At 50.9% G+C, this 18,481-nt stretch overlaps 1 protein-coding gene across 3 annotated transcripts in view; it reads left to right on the plus strand.

The window, feature by feature from the left end:
• The window catches only part of arhgap36 (Rho GTPase activating protein 36), a 329,472-nt gene that overhangs the window by 256,008 nt on the left and 54,983 nt on the right, over positions 1-18,481 (plus strand). For all 3 annotated transcript variants that reach the window (XM_041196093.1, XM_041196092.1, XM_041196094.1), the window contains exon 5: positions 1,748-1,943. In XM_041196093.1, coding sequence (XP_041052027.1) covers positions 1,748-1,943 — 196 coding nt within the window. The remainder of the gene's footprint in view (positions 1-1,747; positions 1,944-18,481) is intronic.

Consider the following 18,481-nt stretch of genomic DNA (forward strand, 5'->3'; position numbering starts at 1 on the left):
GCCTATTCTAACTTAATCTCCTTTAGCCAGTTTCACCCAGGAGGCTTGGCCCCTCATCTGCTACCACCATCAAGAGTAGCTTTACCGATTGGCTTCCAGAGTTCACAGTTACCCTGCTTATGCCTTTGACTTGGATATCTTTACCCATATATGTTTTTAATTTGGCATCGGTTTCTTCTAAATTTAATTGATGTTCCCCATAATTTGGATATCTGAAGGTATGTTCCCCAATTACTGTAGTGAAAGTCCAGTTCCATTCAAACAGGTTTGCCATTTACTTTCACTGTTACATGGATTGGTCCTGTCTTTCCAACCTTCAAATTAAACAATGAATAAATATTTGAATTTGTTGCTTCAGGCTCTTCTACATTGTAGATCTTACGGGGCCTTTTCTTTTGTTTGAAAATTTGCCTGGCCCTTTCTTTGCATTGTTTCATTAAGTGTCCATTTCAATAACAGTGAATACATTCAATTTTTTTAAACTGCCAATCATTATAAGGCTGCTTGTTTCCACTTCTATTGCAATATTCCTTGTTTTTGCTGCTAAGTCATTTCTTTTTATTTTTCTGCTAGCGGTAGCTGTTTCCCACTTCTCAGCAGAGTCTTGCATTTTCATGTCCTTTTTGGCTGGGACTTGGCACCCAACATGGAGGATGGCGCCATTTTGCACTCCCTGTATGGCTTTTGAATCCCTCACTGTGCTTTCCATGGCCAGTGCTATCTCTGGAACCTCCTTAAAATCTAAATTTGTTTCCAACAGTAACCTCTCCTATATCGTGTCCTCATTCAAACCGCACACTAAACGATCCCTGAGCAGGCCGTTTAAAGATGTACCAAACTCTCAATGTTCTGTTAACTACTTCAAAGTTACCACATAACAAGCAACTGTCTCCCCAGGACTCTATTTCTTGAGTTAAACTTGAACCGTTGCATCACTACCAAGGGCTTTGGCTGGTAATGGCCCTTGGTCCAGCAATTTATCAAACCTTTTTGAATCTGAGGGACTGGGTGCCGCAAAACTTCGAATCAAGCTGTGGGCTTTATTCCCACATGTAGATAAGAGGATCGCTCGCCTCTTCTCTTCTCCTGTAATCTTGCTCACTTGGAAAAAGAACGTGAGGCATTCAGTGTAATGAGACCAAACGTCTGCGGCTAGATCAAAAGGATCAGTTCTTCCAAATTGCAGCATTCTGTGAGGGAATTGCTTTGACGATTTGAATGGAGCTTCTACTTACAATTGCTATGTGAGGTACAGCCCGATTTCATTTCTCTTGATTTCTTCCATTAATTTATTTTATTCTCTGCGCCAGTTTGTTGTATCCTCCTATTATCCTTGATTTATCCTCGCTTTATTAATGCTTTATCCTTACTTTATCTTCATCGTCAGTTTGTTGGGACTTGTGGATCCCAGTTGTACGCTTGTTGTGGGATGGCTGAGTTGGCACAATAGATAGAGTTGATCAGCAAACAATTCTTAGGTGGAAAACATTATGCTTATTTACCTACTACAGACTACTGACCACCGAGGTAGCCCATGCTCCTCTTCTATTGGTTACACAAGATCATGTGATCCTCCTTTATAACATTCTTCTTTAAGGCATACTACACATAAGATAAAACCATAATTACTACAGAGATCTTTGCTTGGCCACAGTGAGCTAACCATGTTCTAGATTAATGTATTGTCACATATCTAACAGTCACTCTGCTGGAATGTGGAATAATTTCTATGGACTTATTTTTGCAGGGTGCAGTGTCTGTCGACTCCATCACTGACCTGGATGACAATCAGTCACGATTGCTAGAAGCCCTTCAGCTCTCTCTACCAATGGAACTAGAAAGGAAAAGTGTAAGGAAGACCAAACAAAAGCTCAGTCTAAACCCCATCTTCCAGCAGGTCCCCAGAATAGTGCAGCAGTGTTGTCAGCACATCGAAAATTATGGTAAGCAGCAATAAACATCAGTAATTCAATGAAAGTAAATATTCAATTTTGTGCTAACTGAAATATTCTAATACCATTTTGATTATCTGGCATTTCAGATTTATTTTGTGGGAAATTTAGGAGGTCATGGTGGCCAGGGAGTAAATCTACTACCTGAAATTCAACCTCAGTGAGGAACAATGTGTGCGATGTAATAAGAAAAATGAAAGATGCTGGAAACACTCAGGCAGGGCAGGCAGCACCTGTGGAGAGAAAGAGAATCAATGTTTCAAGTCGAGATGACCTTTGATTAGGTTCTAATGAAAGATCATTTCAACCTGAAACATTAACTCTGTCCTTCTCCACAGTGCTGTCTGACCTGCTGATCATTTCCAGCACTTTGTTTTTATTTCACATTTCAGGCATCTGCAGTATTTTGCTTTTGTGTGTTGTGTGTGACGTCCTCATTGAAACCTGACCCCTGTTGCTGGCACACCTGCAGCCTGAGAGCAGGGTGGTCATGGATTTGCCAATGGCTGTGAAGGTGACTGTGGCTATGAAATTTTTTCTTGTCAGACCTCTTCCATATTGGAGTGGGTGGCATCTCTAACATAGTTCACCATCCACTACTAGATAAAGATGTGCCAGGAGTGAGGAACATGTTGCATTCTCCTTTTCCAGGGAGTAACAGGCAGAGCATGTACGTTGCTTTGGCAGGATTTTATTTTTATTCTTTCAGGGGTTGTAGGCTTTGCTGGCTGGACCAGCATTTATTGCCCATCTCTAATTGCCCTTGGTGAGCTGCTGCAGTCCATGTGGTGTAGGTACACCCACAGTGCTGTTGGGGAGCGAATTCCAGGATTTTGACCTAGCGACACAGAGGGAACGGCGATATATTCCCAAGCCAGGTTGGTGAGTGGCTTGGAGAGAGAGGATAGTGGGCTTCTCCATGGTGCAGGGTGCCATTGACTGGACACATGTTACTTTGTACATGTTGCATTTAAATGTTGGAATGTACCTCAACCACAGGAGATTCTGCTTCCTGAATGTGCAGCTGGTGCATGATCATGCTTAGCAAATCATGTAGGTAAATGCCCGATATCCTGACAACAGTCATGATGACTGCCATTTGTGCCACTCCACCATTTCCTCAGCATTTGAGCCACCATGTCAAACCAAAGGGTAGTTAGTGGGTTATCCGCTGAGCAACTTGCTATGACTGTCATGCGCAACCAAAGCACGTGCGGGCAGCATGCATATACCAAGAGCCATTCTGCCCCACAGACCATTATTGAGCAGACCATCGGGGCTTAAACAATGCTTCCATTGACTAGTCCGTTCTGAAGGAACCGTGCCGAACTCACCAAAGTGTCAGGCACAATTTGTCCTGCTGTCACACCATCGTGAACCCACAACCGAAGCCTTCAGATATACAAAAAGCGGCCAAGGGGAAAGAGGAGAAGGAAGACGAAGCAGCCAACACATCCCAGTCTGGATGTCCATGATTGGTTCATCTGACTACAGTACCCAGTGAACATACCACAATTTCCCATTCACGAACAGTTCCACTCTTAAGCTTCGCTCTGTTATTGACCATCACAATGTTCTGTTGTTTGAAGTAAAAGCCACCTCAAAACAAATATTCCAAACCAACTTTATCAAACAAACGATCCAATGTTCCGTACAAAAGTTACTAATTACCCTTCTGTATTTCTTCAATGCCTGTCTTGTGGGTGCCTTTGCCTGTCCTAGTGATTGTATGCAGTGCTACCCCAATGGCTGCAGCATGGCTAGTGAAAGGCTGCAGTAGAGGATATTTAAGATGGCCTTGAGGATGACCTGGAACAGCTGTGGATCTTGGAGACCTGGCTTTGGATTACACCATCTCAGCATGGGTAGCTGACTGGGAAAGCCCTGTGCCAAATTGGTGCCGACTGCGCCATGTCCTCTAACAGTGACTGCAGGCTTTCTGGCAGTCCTGCCAGCGTATCAAGTATTTCAGTGTGCATCCCATCAGCCTTTTCCTGCAGGCCATCTCACTGAAGTCCTCGTATGGAGTCCTCTCCTGCAGAACACATGTGCTACTGTGCTTTCTGTGGAGCTGGCATCAGCAAGTCTCTTTTCCCCTGCTCTGGCTGCAGGCTGTTTGTGCCCAGTGGCACACTATGTGCAGGTCCCATCTCTATGCTTCCCTCCAAAGTATGTGCCATGTCACTTTCTAAGTTGGTCGCTATGTCTTGGATTTTTGTCCGTGAATCAGGTGTGCAGAGTCAGGAAAATTCTCGGCTCCACAAATCCAACTTATGAAAATGTTGCTGCCCCGATGTTGGATTTTGGGTCCGAGGGAGCAGGCTATATTAGAAATTGGGGCAAGCGAACCCAGATGTCATGTGTAGGATTCTGGATGCGGAGGAGGATTAGGAATGAGAATACCATCATCTTTAATCCTATCAGCCCCACTGCTGGCCACAGCCTCAGTCCTAGCTGCTCTATTGCCATCATGTGGATGGGGCATACAGTGGTGCCTGTCCCCTGCTGGTGAGCTGCTGCTGCCTTCAGTTATTCAGATCCTTATCCTGCAAGATAGAGGTAAATATCAGTGAATGTCATACGTTGATTTCGCATGATGTGGCTGTCATGGGTAAGAACTGGTAGTGTGTTCTAGCTGTGAGATGGGGGTGTGATGCTTACAGTAGTGTAAGTGTATGAGGGGCTGGTGAAGCTATGTATATTAGATGTGAGTCCTGATTGATGGAAATGGTTGGTAGGTCAGAGGTGGGAATGTGGTGCATTGAGCAGTATCTCAGGCTAGTGGTGCAGATGTTGGAATGTTGCATTCGAAAAAGCATTCACTCGTGTGAGCTCATTCAGCTTCTTTTGGTACTGCATCCAGTTCCTTCAGCTACTTTGACTGGACTGACTGCATGGCTACCTGCTCCCATTGCCTTCTTAAAGTTTGTCTGGAGAGCCTCTTGGACCCCTGTGGATAGAGGATCTCTTTCCACTTCTCCAGCACTTGCACAAAGACTTCCAGTGCTACATTGGAAATCCTTATTTCCTGTTCCCTGCCATATTGTGCCATTCTGTATCTTTGCCAGGTCAGTCTTTTGTGCAATGAATTCTAGCATCTGCTTCAACCAAAATTCATCTCCCCTTTAAGAGGCACAGGATTGATTACTGCAGATGGCCCTGAACTAGATTTTCATGATTTTGCACCTCCTACTGAGGTGTATAGCTGCTCAGCACTATGATCGGTTCTGGCTGCATGCTGCAATCATTTAAATGAGCAGGCAGCTCTAAGTTGTGTGCTCCCTGCACCAGAACAAATGGCTGTGGGTTAATTACGCTCAGCAATCCCCTCACTTGTTTTCGGCTCTTGTCTAATATATCCCCCAGGATCTAAGGCAGACACAAAGGGTGGAATCATCCCAGATTTACACTGTGGTAAAGGGTGGGAAAAAGGACATTTTACCCGCTGGCCTCAATGGCAGCTTTTCGCGCAGTATCGTTGCATTCCAGGTGCAGCCCACCTAATTAATAATGCATTGCCGGGAAACACACTGGGTTGTTGGAGGCGTGGCCTCTGATTCGCCTGCCCCAATGTCACCTCAGGCCTTCAGTATTCCAGGCACCATATTTAAAGGATGCTGCTACACGGAGCTAGCACTCTCTACGGCATCGGAAACTGCTGCAAAGTCATGGCTGCCAAAGGGAGGAAACATGCTGCCCTCAAATTTAGGGGCGCCTCCCTTGGGCACCTAATAGACATTGTGGAGGTCCATTGTGAAGTCCTCTACACCCACTCTGGGCGAAGACCAGCAAGTAAGGTCACCAATCCAGCTTGGGAGGCAGTGGCAGTGGTGGTCAGTGCCAGTGCCCTGCAAAAGAGGACAGCCACCCAGTGCCGAAAGAGGATGAATTATGTCCTCCGTTCCGGCAGGGTAAGTCACTCTTCTCATCGCTCTCCACTCACACACTGACAAACCCATCACACATCCACAGGGACTCACTCACTAGTTCAAAAGACTACACCATTCACTCTCATGCACATCTTTATCTGCCCTCCGGATTGTATCCTCATCCCATCCATGGCACCACTCACCGCCCACGTATGCCAGACTTGGCAGGTATCCTGCTTACGCCTTTCCACCTGTATTCATGCAGAACAAGCTGGCACACAACGAAAGGGAGAGGTTGTAAACTGGTGGAGAAATGCCCGACATCAATGTCCTCACAGACTTTGAAAATAGAATCATCCGGCTGGCCGGTGACAATCTCAACCATTCCTGTGCTGACGGTGAGGTTGGCGGTGCTCAACCAAGTGAGAATCCAGCAGTGCAACATTGATCAGACAAAAATGCTGTGAGTCAGTTCACCTGTTCTGCAGCCCCTGCCATCCACTAATTATCTCTCCTTGTTTTTGCAGGCACATCTGGGAAGCAGACGACTGGGTCCATGATCCAGGTCCTCGACTCAAGCCCCGAAGACACCTCGGAAGAAAAATCTGATGAAAGCCTCATTAAAGCCCTGTCACAGCGCTCATCCACACCCTCCACCAGCACAGGGACACACACCTCAGTGGGACCTAGTACTAGATTAGCCTTGGGCTCACAATCTGGTGAGCACATTGCACTGTCTGATCCACAACTGGCAGTGGCAGGAACTTCCCAGATTTCCAGCACCCAGAGGACTGTTGGAGGCCAGAAATCTGCTGAGTTTGAGTCAGATGAGGAGCCTCTGGACTCGGTCATACCTCAGTTGCTGGAACAGCAAAGACCAGCTCAGGAACATCAGGAAGGGATGTCCGCTGCACTCCTCAGATTGCAAGGCACAATGGAGGAGTCCATTCAGCTTCAGTTTGAGATGATAGTGCCGGCATGCCAAAACACCGAAGTCAACACTGGTACAATGGCAACTGCCATGGAGACCTTGCTCCAGGACATTGGTACTGCACTGCTGGGCGGACTGAACTCCATCGCTGATGCCACAGTTGGCCCCCAACAGTATCAACGTGAGAGGGGTGCGGGGCAGCTTGATCTCACTCCAGCTTCCCATTCTCCTCAAGGAGTCAGCCAGTAGCCCTCGGACACCCATAGGAAGGAGGATCAGCAGGTGCACACCCTGGGCCATCCCACCCAGCTGACTCCGGGAGTGTCCTGCCCATCCGAATCCCCTCTTCCTGTGACCCCAGCAGCTCCAGCTCCACAGGCCGGGGAGGGAGTCACTGCCACACAACAGGACCCTGAAAGCAGGCCGGGGCCCTCCAGGTCTTGGCTCTCCAGAGGAGGCTAGTCAAGGTCATCACAGACAGGGCACAGCAATTAATAAGCTTCTTCCACCTCTGCTGTGGATGTTGAGGGAGCACCAAGATGTAACAGCAGGGTTAGGAAGGTTAAGAAGATGTAACTCTTTTGAGTACAAATACATTTCCATCTGTTTCAGATGAAGTTACATTGTTTCATAGTTTGCCATTGTGAGATTTGAACACTTGATAATCTTTTAAACGAAAACCAAATCAACAAAATTGGGATAAATCAGGCACAGCCCCTAATTCAGGTCAGCTGAAAACCAAGGACAAAGTTTAAAGGAACCTTACAAACTTTAAATCAAAATGTGATTAAAGGGGTCAACAAAACACCCCAGTCCCCGCGGTGCCCACTGAGCACGGAAGGCCTCGAGCGTGTCAGCAGACACCGCGTGAAGATGTAACAGCAGGGTTAGGAAGGTTAAGAAGATGTAACTCATTCAAGTACAAACACATTTCCATCTGTTTCAGATGAAGTTACATTGTTTCATAGTTTGCCATTGTGAGATTTGAACACTTGATCTGGGGGTTAAAAGCCCAGTACCATAACCACTTAGCTATTTAGGCCAAGCGTTAAGAAAATGTAACTCTTTCGAGTACAAACCTGTTTCCATCTGTTACAGATGAAGTTACATAGATTCATAGTTTGCCATTGTCAGATTTGAACTCTTCATCTGGGGGTTACAGACCCAGTACCATAACCACTTGGCTATTTAAGCCAAGCACTTAAGATGTAACTCTTTCGAGTACAAACCCGTTTCCATCTGTTACAGATGAAGTTACATTGTTTCATAGTTTGCCATTGTGAGATCTGAACACTTGATCTTGGGGTTACAGCCCAGTACCATAACCACTTGGCTGTTTAGGCCACGCTTTTTACACATTTTCCATCTGTTCCTATTCAGATGAAGTTACATTGTTTCACAATTTGCCATTGTGAGATTTGAACACTTGATAATCTTTTAAATGAAAACCAAATCAACAAAAATGGGATAAATCAGGCACAGCCCCTAATTCAGGTCAGCTGTAAAACCAAGAACAAAGTTTAAAGGAAACTTACAAACTTTAAATCAAAATGTGATTAAAGGGGTCAACAAAACACCCCAGTCCCCGCGGTGCCCACCGAGCACGGAAGGCCTCGAGAGTGCCAGCAGACACCGCGTGCTCCTTCTCCAGGGACATCCGGCAGCGAACGTAGCCGCGGAAGAGGGACAAACAATCGGGCGGGACTCCCCCGTCGATCGCCCGCTGCCTGGACCTGTTAATGGCCAACTTGGCCAGGCCCAGGAGCAGGTTCACGAGGAGGTCCTCCTCCTTCCCGACCCCCTTCCGCACCGGGTGCCCATAGATCAGGAGCGTGGGGCTGAAGTGCAAACAAAACATCAATAAAAGGTTTTTCAAATAACTAAAAAGGGAGTGCAGCCTACAACACCCTATGTATACATGGTCCACGGACTCCACAAGACCGCAAAAAGGGCATGTGTCCTGAGAGTCCGTGAACCTATGCATCCTCTTATTATAAGGGACTGCTGCATGCAACACCCTCCAACCCAGGTCCCCGATAGAAAGGGGGAGGACACCTCCGTAGAGGGCCTCCCATCGAGGGCCTCCGCCGCCGGACGGCAACAAGGCACGCCAGGGCGTGTCCGGTCGACGGACAAGGGCGAGAAAATGGAAGGTGTGCAGCAGCAGTCCATACAAAAAGCCCCTCTTTGCTGTGCCAAAAGGCACAGAGGGCATGTCCCCGAGGCGGCTCATATTGCGGGGCACCAGCACCCGAGGGAGGGTTCGGGGCTTGGGGCCAATGTGGAATTCCGTCCGAACAGGGGAACGTTCAGACGGAAGACCACCGCGCACCTGGGCCACCTCAAGACCCAAAATAACGTTGGGTCCGAGCACGACCGTTCTCAGGTCTAGGATGGCATCGGCTGCGACCTGGACACTCACAGACGCGCGTCGCGCCAACTCCTGCGGGAGCATCCAGCCCAGTCCTCCGCCACCCAGCATGTCCCCGATCCTGGTCATCCCTGCGGCCACAGCCCTCCTCTCCGCCAACCACTGAAAAGGACGGAGGGGCGGATTCCTGAGCAGCGGCTCTCTGACGATGGCCGCTACTCCTGACGGGGGAGAGCTGCGTCGCGAGCCGACCACTTTCCAGACTTTGATCAGGTCCTGGTAAAAGACGGGCAACGCCTGCAAGGAGCCACCGAGGCCCAGCTGTTCTATAAACAGGAGCTGCACGTCATAATTCAGGCCGTGCACCTGACGGAAGAAATACGTCATCAGGGCACACCATCTAGGAGGAGGCTCGACGTAGAGGTATCGCTGCAGGGTCTGAAGGCGGAAAGTCGCCACCTGTGTGCGTAGGCACACTAGCGCCTGACCACCCTCCCTAAGCAGGAGACTCAGAACCTCGGCAGCAACCCAGTGCAATCTTTTGTCCCAGAAGAAGTCGACTAACAATCTCTGGATTCTTGTGACAAAGTCCGGGGGAGGGGTCAAAGTGACCAGCCGATACCACAACATGGCGGCGATCAGCTGGTTTATGATCAGAACTCAAAAGGGTACGGCGATGCTGGAGGGAGAGGTCGAGTGTGTTCATATGGCGGCGCATAATCACTTGGCTATTTAGGCCAAGACAGGGACTTGCTGTAACTCTTTTGAGTACAAACCCGTTTCCGATGAAGTTACATTGTTTCATAGTTTGCCATTGTGAGATTTGAACTCTTGATAATCTTTTAAATGAAAACCAAATCAACAAAATTGGGATAAATCAGGCACAGCCCCTAATTCAGGTCAGCTGTAAAACCAAGAACAAAGTTTAAAGGAAACTTACAAACTTTAAAACAAAATGTGATTAAAGGGGTCAACAAAACACCCCAGTCCCCGCGGTGCCCACCGAGCACGGAAGGCCTCAAGAGTGCCAGCAGACACCGCGTGCTTCTTCTCCAGGGACATCCGGCAGCGAACGTAGCCACGGAAGAGGGACAAACAATCGGGCAGGACTCCCCCGTCGATCGCCCGCTGCCTGGACCTGTTAATGGCCAACTTGGCCAGGCCCAGGAGCAGTTTCACGAGGAGGTCCTCCTCCTTCCCGACCCCCTTCCGCACCGGGTGCCCATAGATCAGGAGCGTGGGGCTGATGTGCAAACAAAACATCAATAAAAGGTTTTTCAAATAACTAAAATGGGAGTGCAGCCTACAACACCCTATGTATACATGGTCCACGGACTCCACAAGACCGCAAAAAGGGCATGTGTCCTGAGAGTCCGTGAACCTATGCATCCTCTTATTATAAGGGACTGCTGCATGCAACACCCTCCAACCCAGGTCCCCGATAGAAAGGGGGAGGACACCTCCGTAGAGGGCCTCCCATCGGGGGCCTCCGCCGCCGGACGGCAACAAGGCACGCCAGGGCGTGTCCGGTCGACGGACAAGGGCGAGAAAATGGAAGGTGTGCAGCAGCAGTCCGTACAAAAAGCCCCTCTTTGCCGTGCCAAAAGGCACAGAGGGCATGTCCCCGAGGCGGCTCATATTGCGGGGCACCAGCACCCGAGGGAGGTTTCGGGTCTTGGGGCCAATGTGTAATTCCGTCCGAACAGGGGAACGCTCAGACGGAAGACCACCGTGCACCTGGGCCACCTCAAGACCCAAAATAACGTCGGGTCCGAGCACGACCGTTCTCAGGTCTTGGATGGCATCGGCTGCGACCTGGACACTCACAGACGCGCGTCGCGCCAACTCCTGCGGGAGCATCCAGCCCAGTCCTCCGCCACCCAGCACGTCCCCGATCCTGGTCACCCCTGCGGCCACAGCCCTCCTCTCCGCCAACCACTGAAAAGGACGGAGGGGCGGATTCCTGAGCAGCGGCTCTCTGACGATGGCCGCTACTCCTGACGGGGGAGAGCTGGGTCGCGAGGCGACCACTTTCCAGACTTTGATCAGGTCCTGGTAAAAGACGGGCAACGCCTGCAAGGAGCCACTGAGGCCCAGCTGTTCTATAAACAGGAGCTGCACGTCATAATTCAGGCCGTGCACCTGACGGAAGAAATACGTCATCAGGGCACACCATCTAGGAGGAGGCTCGACGTAGAGGTATCGCTGCAGGGTCTGAAGGCGGAAAGTCGCCACCTGTGTGCGTAGGCACACTAGCTCCTGACCACCCTCCCTAAGCGGGAGACTCAGAACCTCGGCAGCGACCCAGTGCAATCTTTTGTCCCAGAAGAAGTCGACTAACAATCTCTGGATTCTTGTGACAAAGTCCGGGGGAGGGGTCAAAGTGACCAGCCGATACCACAACATGGCGGCGATCAGCTGGTTTATGACCAGAACTCGACCTCGGTAAGATAGCACTCGGAGCAGTCCTGTCCAGCGCCGCAGGCGAGCGGTGACTTTCGTCTCCAGTTCCTGCCAGTTTGCCGGCCAGGATTCCTCAGCGGGGCAGAGATGAACCCCCAGGGAGAGGAGGCTGGTCCTGCTCCAGGTGAAAGGCCTGAGCTCCTCGGGTAGGGGATCCATCTGCCACTGACCGACCAGGAGTCCGGAACATTTACCCCAGTTGATCCTGGCAGAAGAAGCGGCAGAGTAGACCTCCTGGCACTCGCGCATCCTCCGCAGGTCAGCCGGGTCACTAAACATAAGGAGCACGTCATCGGCGTAAGCCGAAAGGACCACCCCGATGCCCGGCCCACGCAGAACCAATCCCGACAACCTCCTCCGCAAGAGGCGCAGGAAAGGCTCCACGCAAATAGAATACAACTGGCCAGACAGGGGGCAGCCCTGACGTACCCCTCTCCCAAAGCGAAGGGGCGCCGTCAGGGACCCGTTAACCTTCACTAGACACTCCGCGGCGGTGTACAGAAGTCGGATCCGGGCGACAAAATGCGTCCCGAACCCGAAAGCTCGCAGAGTTCCGAGTAAGTATTCGTGATCCACCCTGTCGAACGCCTTCTCCTGATCGAGAGACAGGAAGGCGCTCGACAGACCAGCCCTCTGGGAATGGTGGATGATGTCCCGGACCAGATGGATGTTATCATAAATGGTTCGGTCCGGGACGGTGTAGGACTGGTCAGGGTGGATCATGTGGTCCAGCACGGTGCCGAGCCGAGAAGACATGGCTCGGGCGAAGATTTTGTAGTCCGTGCTGAGGAGGGAGACCGGGCGCCAGTTTTTAAGAAGGCGGAGATCCCCCTTCTTCGGCAGCAGGGCAATCACGGCCCTGCGCCACGAAAGGGGCATCTCCCCGGTAGCAATGCTCTCCCCCAGGACCCCCGCGAAGTCGCTCCCCAAGACGTCCCAGAACGCCCTGAAGAACTCCACGGTCAGCCCGTCTAGTCCCGGGGTTTTGCCCCTAGAAAGACCGTCGAGTGCGCCGGTCAGCTCCCCCAGACTTATAGGGGAGTCGAGCTTTCCGGCGCACTCCGGGCCGACCTGCGGCAGGTCCTCCCACAAAACTCTGCAAGCTTCCTCACTGGACGGATCCGGAGAGAACAGGGCAGTGTAGTAATCTCGGGCGATGGCCCTGATGCCCTCCGGATCTGAGACAAGGGATCCGTCGTCGGCCAGCAGCGTAAAGAGCTGCTTACGGACCCCGTGCCTTTTTTCCAGTGAGTAGAAGAAGGGAGAGCCACGGTCCATCTCTAAAAGGAAACAGATCCGCGACCTCACGAACGCGCCCCGAGACCCGATCAGTTGCAGGTCCCGCAGCGCGCCCTTCTTCTCATCGTACACCGACCGCAGGGCCGAGTCCGAGTCGGGCTGACGGAGACGTGCCTCCAGGCCGAGCACCTCCTTCTCCAACTCCTCGACCCTGGATTTGCGTCTCTTTGTCGACCCCTTCGCGTACTCTTGACAGAAAACTCGGACGTGAGTCTTGCCCACGTCCCACCATAGCCTCAAGGAGGGGAAGCCTCCCCTCTTCCTTCTCCAGCCGGCCCAGAAGCGACGGAACGAGTCCAGGAACCGCTGGTCTTCCAACAACAGGTTATTAAAATGCCAGTACGCGGACCCCGTCCGAGCGCAGAACGAAGTGAGCTCCGCCCACACCAGACGGTGGTCCGTGCACGGAACCTGCTGTATAGAAGCAGCCAGAACGCAGGACACGTACGCCTTCGAAACGTAAAGGCGGTCAAGTCTGGACGCTCCGACTCCAGGTGACACAAAGGTGAACACGCTGGAGTCAGGATGGAGATTTCGCCAGACGTCCACTAAGTCGAAAACATAAGGAGCACGTCTAATTGTAACTCTTTCGAGTACAAACCCGTTTCCATCTGTTTCAGATGAAGTTATATTGTTTCATAGTTTGCCATTGTCGGATTTGAATTCTTGATCTAGGGGTTATAAAGCCAATACCACAACCACTTGGCTATTTAGGCCAAGCCTTAAGAAGATGTAACTCTGTTGAGTTAAAACCAATAAAACCAAATTAACAAAATTGGGATAAATCAGGCACAGCCCCTAATTCAGGTCAGCTGTTAAACCAAGAACAAAGTTTAAAGGAAACTTACAAACTTTAAATCAAAATGTGATTAAAGGGGTCAACAAAACACCCCAGTTCCTGCGGTGCCCACCAGGCACGGAAGGCCTCGAGAGTGCCAGCAGACACCGCGTGCTCCCTCTCCAGGGACATCCGGCCGCAAACGTAGCCGCGGAAGAGGGACAAACAATTGGGCGGGACTCCCCCGTCGATCGCCTGCTGCCTGGACCTGTTAATGGCCAACTTGGCCAGGCCCATGAGCAGGTTCACGAGGAGGTCCTCCTCCTTCCCGACCCCCTTCCACACCGGGTGCCCATAGATCAAGAGCGTGGGGCTGAAGTGCAAACAAAACATCAATAAAAGGTTTTTCAAATAACTAAAAAGGGAGTGCAGCCTACCACACCCTATACATGCATGGTCCACGGACTCCACAAGACCGCAAAAAGGGCACGTGTCCTGAGAGTCCGTGAACCTACGCATTCTCCTATTATAGGGGACAGCTGCATGCAACACCCTCCAACCCAGGTCCCCGATAGAAAGGGGGAGGATACCTCTGTAGAGGGCCTCACATCGGGGGACTCCGCCGCCGAACGGCAACAAGGCACGCCAGGGCGTGTCCGGGCGGCGGACAAGGGCAAGAAAATGGAAGGTGTGCAGCAGCAGTCCGTACAAAAAGCTCCTCTTTGTCGTGCCAAAAGGCACAGAGGGCATGTCCCCGAGGCGGCTCATATTGCGGGGCACCAGCACCCAAGGGAGGTTTCGGGGCTTGGGGCCAATGTGGAATTCCTTCCGAACAGGGGAACACTCAGACGGAAGACCACCGCGCACCTGGGCCACCTCAAGACCTAAAATTACATCGGGTCCGAGCACGACCGTACTCTGGTCTTGGATGGCATCGGCTGTGACCTGGACACTCACAGAAGCGCGCCGCGCCAACTCCTGCGGGAGCATCCAGCCCAGACCGCCACCCAGCACGTCCCCGATCCTGGTCACCCCTGCGGCCACAGCCCTTCTCTCCACCAACCACTGAAAGGGACGGAGGGTTGGATTCCTGAGCAGCGGCTCTCTGACGAGAGCCGCTACTCCTGACAGGGGAGAGCTGCTTCGCGAGGCGACCATGTTCCAGACTTTGATCAGGTCCTGGTAAAAGACGGGCAATGCCTGCAAGGAGCCACCGAGGCCCCTCTGTTCTATAAACAGGAGCTGCACGTCATAATTCAGGCCGTGCACCTGACGGAAGAAATACGTTGTCAGGGCACACCATCCAGGAGGAGGCTCGAAGTAAAGGTAAAGAAAATGTAACTCTTTCGAATACAAACCTGTTTCCATCTGTTTCAGATGAAGTTACATTGTTTTATAGTTTGCCATTGTGAGATTTGAATTCTTGATAATCTTTTAAATGAAAACCAAATCAACAAAATTGGGATAAATCAGGAACAGCCCCTAATTCAGGTCAGCTATAAAACCAAGAACAAAGTTTAAAGGAAACTTACAAACTTTAAATCAAAATGTGATTAAAGGGGTCAACAAAACACCCCAGTCCCCGCGGTGCCCACCGAGCACGGAAGGCCTCGAGAGTGCCAGCAGACACCGCGTGCTCCTTCTCCAGGGACATCCGGCAGCGAACGTAGCCACGGAAGAGGGACAAACAATCGGGCGGGACTCCCCCGTCGATCGCCCGCTGCCTGGACCTGTTAATGGCCAACTTGGCCAGGCCCAGGAGCAGGTTCACGAGGAGGTCCTCCTCCTTCCCGACCCCCTTCCGCACCGGGTGCCCATAGATCAGGAGCGTGGGGCTGAAGTGCAAACAAAACATCAATAAAAGGTTTTTCAAATAACTAAAAAGGGAGTGCAGCCTACAACACCCTATGTATACATGGTCCACAGACTCCACAAGACCGCAAAAAGGGCATGTGTCCTGAGAGTCCGTGAACCTATGCATCCTCTTATTATAAGGGACTGCTGCATGCAACACCCTCCAACCCAGGTCCCCGATAGAAAGGGGGAGGACACCTCCGTAGAGGGCCTCCCATCGGGGGCCTCCGCCGCCGGACGGCAACAAGGCACGCCAGGGCGTGTCCGGGCGACGGACAAGGGCGAGAAAATGGAAGGTGTGCAGCAGCAGTCCGTACAAAAAGCCCCTCTTTGCCGTGCCAAAAGGCACAGAGGGCATGTCCCCGAGGCGGCTCATATTGCGGGGCACCAGCACCCCAGGGAGGGTTCGGGGCTTGGGGCCAATGTGGAATTCCGTCCGAACAGGGGAACGCTCAGACGGAAGACCACCGTGCACCTGGGCCACCTCAAGACCCAAAATAACGTCGGGTCCGAGCACGACCAAAAAATATTCAGTATTATGCATTTTTGCTGAGAATCTATTCAATATACCATATCTGCAGGAAAATATGCTCTTTATACTGGAAATATTGAAGCTAAGAGACTCCTATAACTCTTTCGAGTACAAACCCATTTCCATCTGTTTCAGATGAAGTTACATTGCTTCATAGTTTGCCATTGTGAGATTTGAACTCTTGATCTTGGGGTTCCAAACCCAGTACCATAACCACTTGGCTATTTACGCCAAGCGTTAAGAAGATGTAACTCTTTTGAGTAGAAACCAATAAAACCAAATTAACAAAATTGGGATAAATCAGGCACAGCCCCTAATTCAGGTCAGCTGTTAAGCCAAGAACAAAGTTTAAAGGAAACTTACAAACTTTAAATCAAAATGTGATTAAAGGGGTCAACAAAACACCCCAGTCCCCATGGTGCCCTCCGGGCATGGAAGGCCTCGAGAGTGCCAGCTGACACCGCGTGCTCCCTCTCCAGGGACATCTGGCAGCGAACGTAGCCGTGGAAGAGGGACAAACAATAGGGCGGAACTCCCCCGTCGATCGGCCACTGCCTGGACCTGTTAATGGCAAAGATGTAACTCTTTCGAGTACAAACCAGTTTCCATCTGTTTCAGATGAAATTACATTGTTTCATAGTTTGCCGTTGTGAGATTTGAACTCTTGATAATCTTATAAATCAAATACGTTTCCATCTGTTCCAATTCAGATGAAGTTACTTTGTTTCATAGTTTTGCCATTGTGAGATTTGAACTCTTGATCTTGGGGTTACAAACCCAGAACCATAACCACTTGGCTATTTAGGCCAAGCAGAGATATAACTCTTTTGAGTACAAACTCGTTTCCATCTGTTTCAGATGAAGTTACATTGTTTCATAGTTTGCCATTGTGAGATTTGAACTCTTGATAATCTTTTAAATGAAAACAATTAAACCAAATCAACAAAATTGGGATAAATCAGGCACAGCCCCTATTTCAGGTCAGCTGTAAAACCAAGGACAAATATTTAAAGGAACCTTACAAACTTTAACTCAAAACGTGATTAAAGGGGTCACCAAAACACCCCAGTCCCCGCCGTGCCCACCGGGCACGGAAGGCCTCGAGAGTGCCAGCAGACACCGCATGCTCCCTCTCCAGGGATTCCGGCCACGAACGTAGCCGCGGAAGAGGGACAAACAATCGGGCGGGACTCCCCCGTCGATCGCCCGCTGCCTGGACCTGTTAATGGCCAACTTGGCCAGGCCCATGAGCAGGTTCACGAGGAGGTCCTCCTCCTTCCTGACCCCCTTCTGCACCGGGTGCCCATAGATCAGGAGCGTGGGGCTGAAGGGAAAACAAAACATCAATAAAAGGTTTTTCAAATAACTAAAAAGGGAGTGCAGCCTACCACACCCTATATATGCATGGTCCACGGACTCCACAAGACCGCAAAAAGGGCATGTGTCCTGAGAGTCCGTGAACCTATGCATTCTCCTATTATAGGGGACTGCTGCATGCAACACCCTCCAACCCAGGTCCCCGATAGAAAGGGGGAGGACACCTCCATAGAGGGCCTCCCATCGGGGCCCTCCGCCGCCGAACGGCAACAAGGCACGCCAGGGCGTGTCCTGGCGGCGGACAAGGGCGAGAAAATGGAAGGTGTGCAGCAGCAGTCCGTACAAAAATCTCCTCTTTGCCGTGCCAAAAGGCACAGAGGGCATGTCCCCGAGGCAGCTCATATTGCGGGGCACCAGCACCCGAGGGAGGGTTCGGGGCTTGGGGCCAATGTGGAATTCCGTCCGAACAGGGGAACGTTCAGACGGAAGACCACCGTGCACCTGGGCCACCTCAAGACCCAAAATAACGTCGGGTCCGAGCACGACCGTTCTCAGGTCTTAGATGGCATCGGCTGCAACCTGGACACTCACAGATGCGCGACGCGCCAACTCCTGCGGGAGCATCCAGCCCAGTCCTCCGCCACCCAGCACGTCCCCGATCCTGGTCACCCCTGCGGCCACAGCCCTCCTCTCCACCAACCACTGAAAGGGACGGAGGGGCGGATTCCTGAGCAGCGGCTCTCTGACGATAGCCGCTACTCCTGACGGGGGAGAGCTGCGTCGCGAGGCGACCATGTTCCTGACTTTGATCAGGTCCTGGTAAAAGACGGGCAACACCTGCAAGGAGCCACCGAGGCCCCTCTGTTCTATAAACAGGAGCTGCACGTCATAATTCAGGCCATGCGCCTGACGGAAGAAATATGTCCTCAGGGCACACCATCTAGGAGGAGGCGCGACATAGATGTAAAGAAGATGTAACTCTTTCGAGTACAAACCCGTTTCCATCTGTTTCAGATGAAGTTACATTGTTTCATTGTTTGCCATTGTGAGATTTGAATTCTTGATAATCTTTTAAATGAAAACAATTAAACCAAATCAACAAAATTGGGATAAAT

The sequence above is a fragment of the Carcharodon carcharias genome, chromosome 9, assembly GCF_017639515.1.
Source record: "Carcharodon carcharias isolate sCarCar2 chromosome 9, sCarCar2.pri, whole genome shotgun sequence".
Lineage (NCBI taxonomy): Eukaryota > Metazoa > Chordata > Chondrichthyes > Lamniformes > Lamnidae > Carcharodon > Carcharodon carcharias.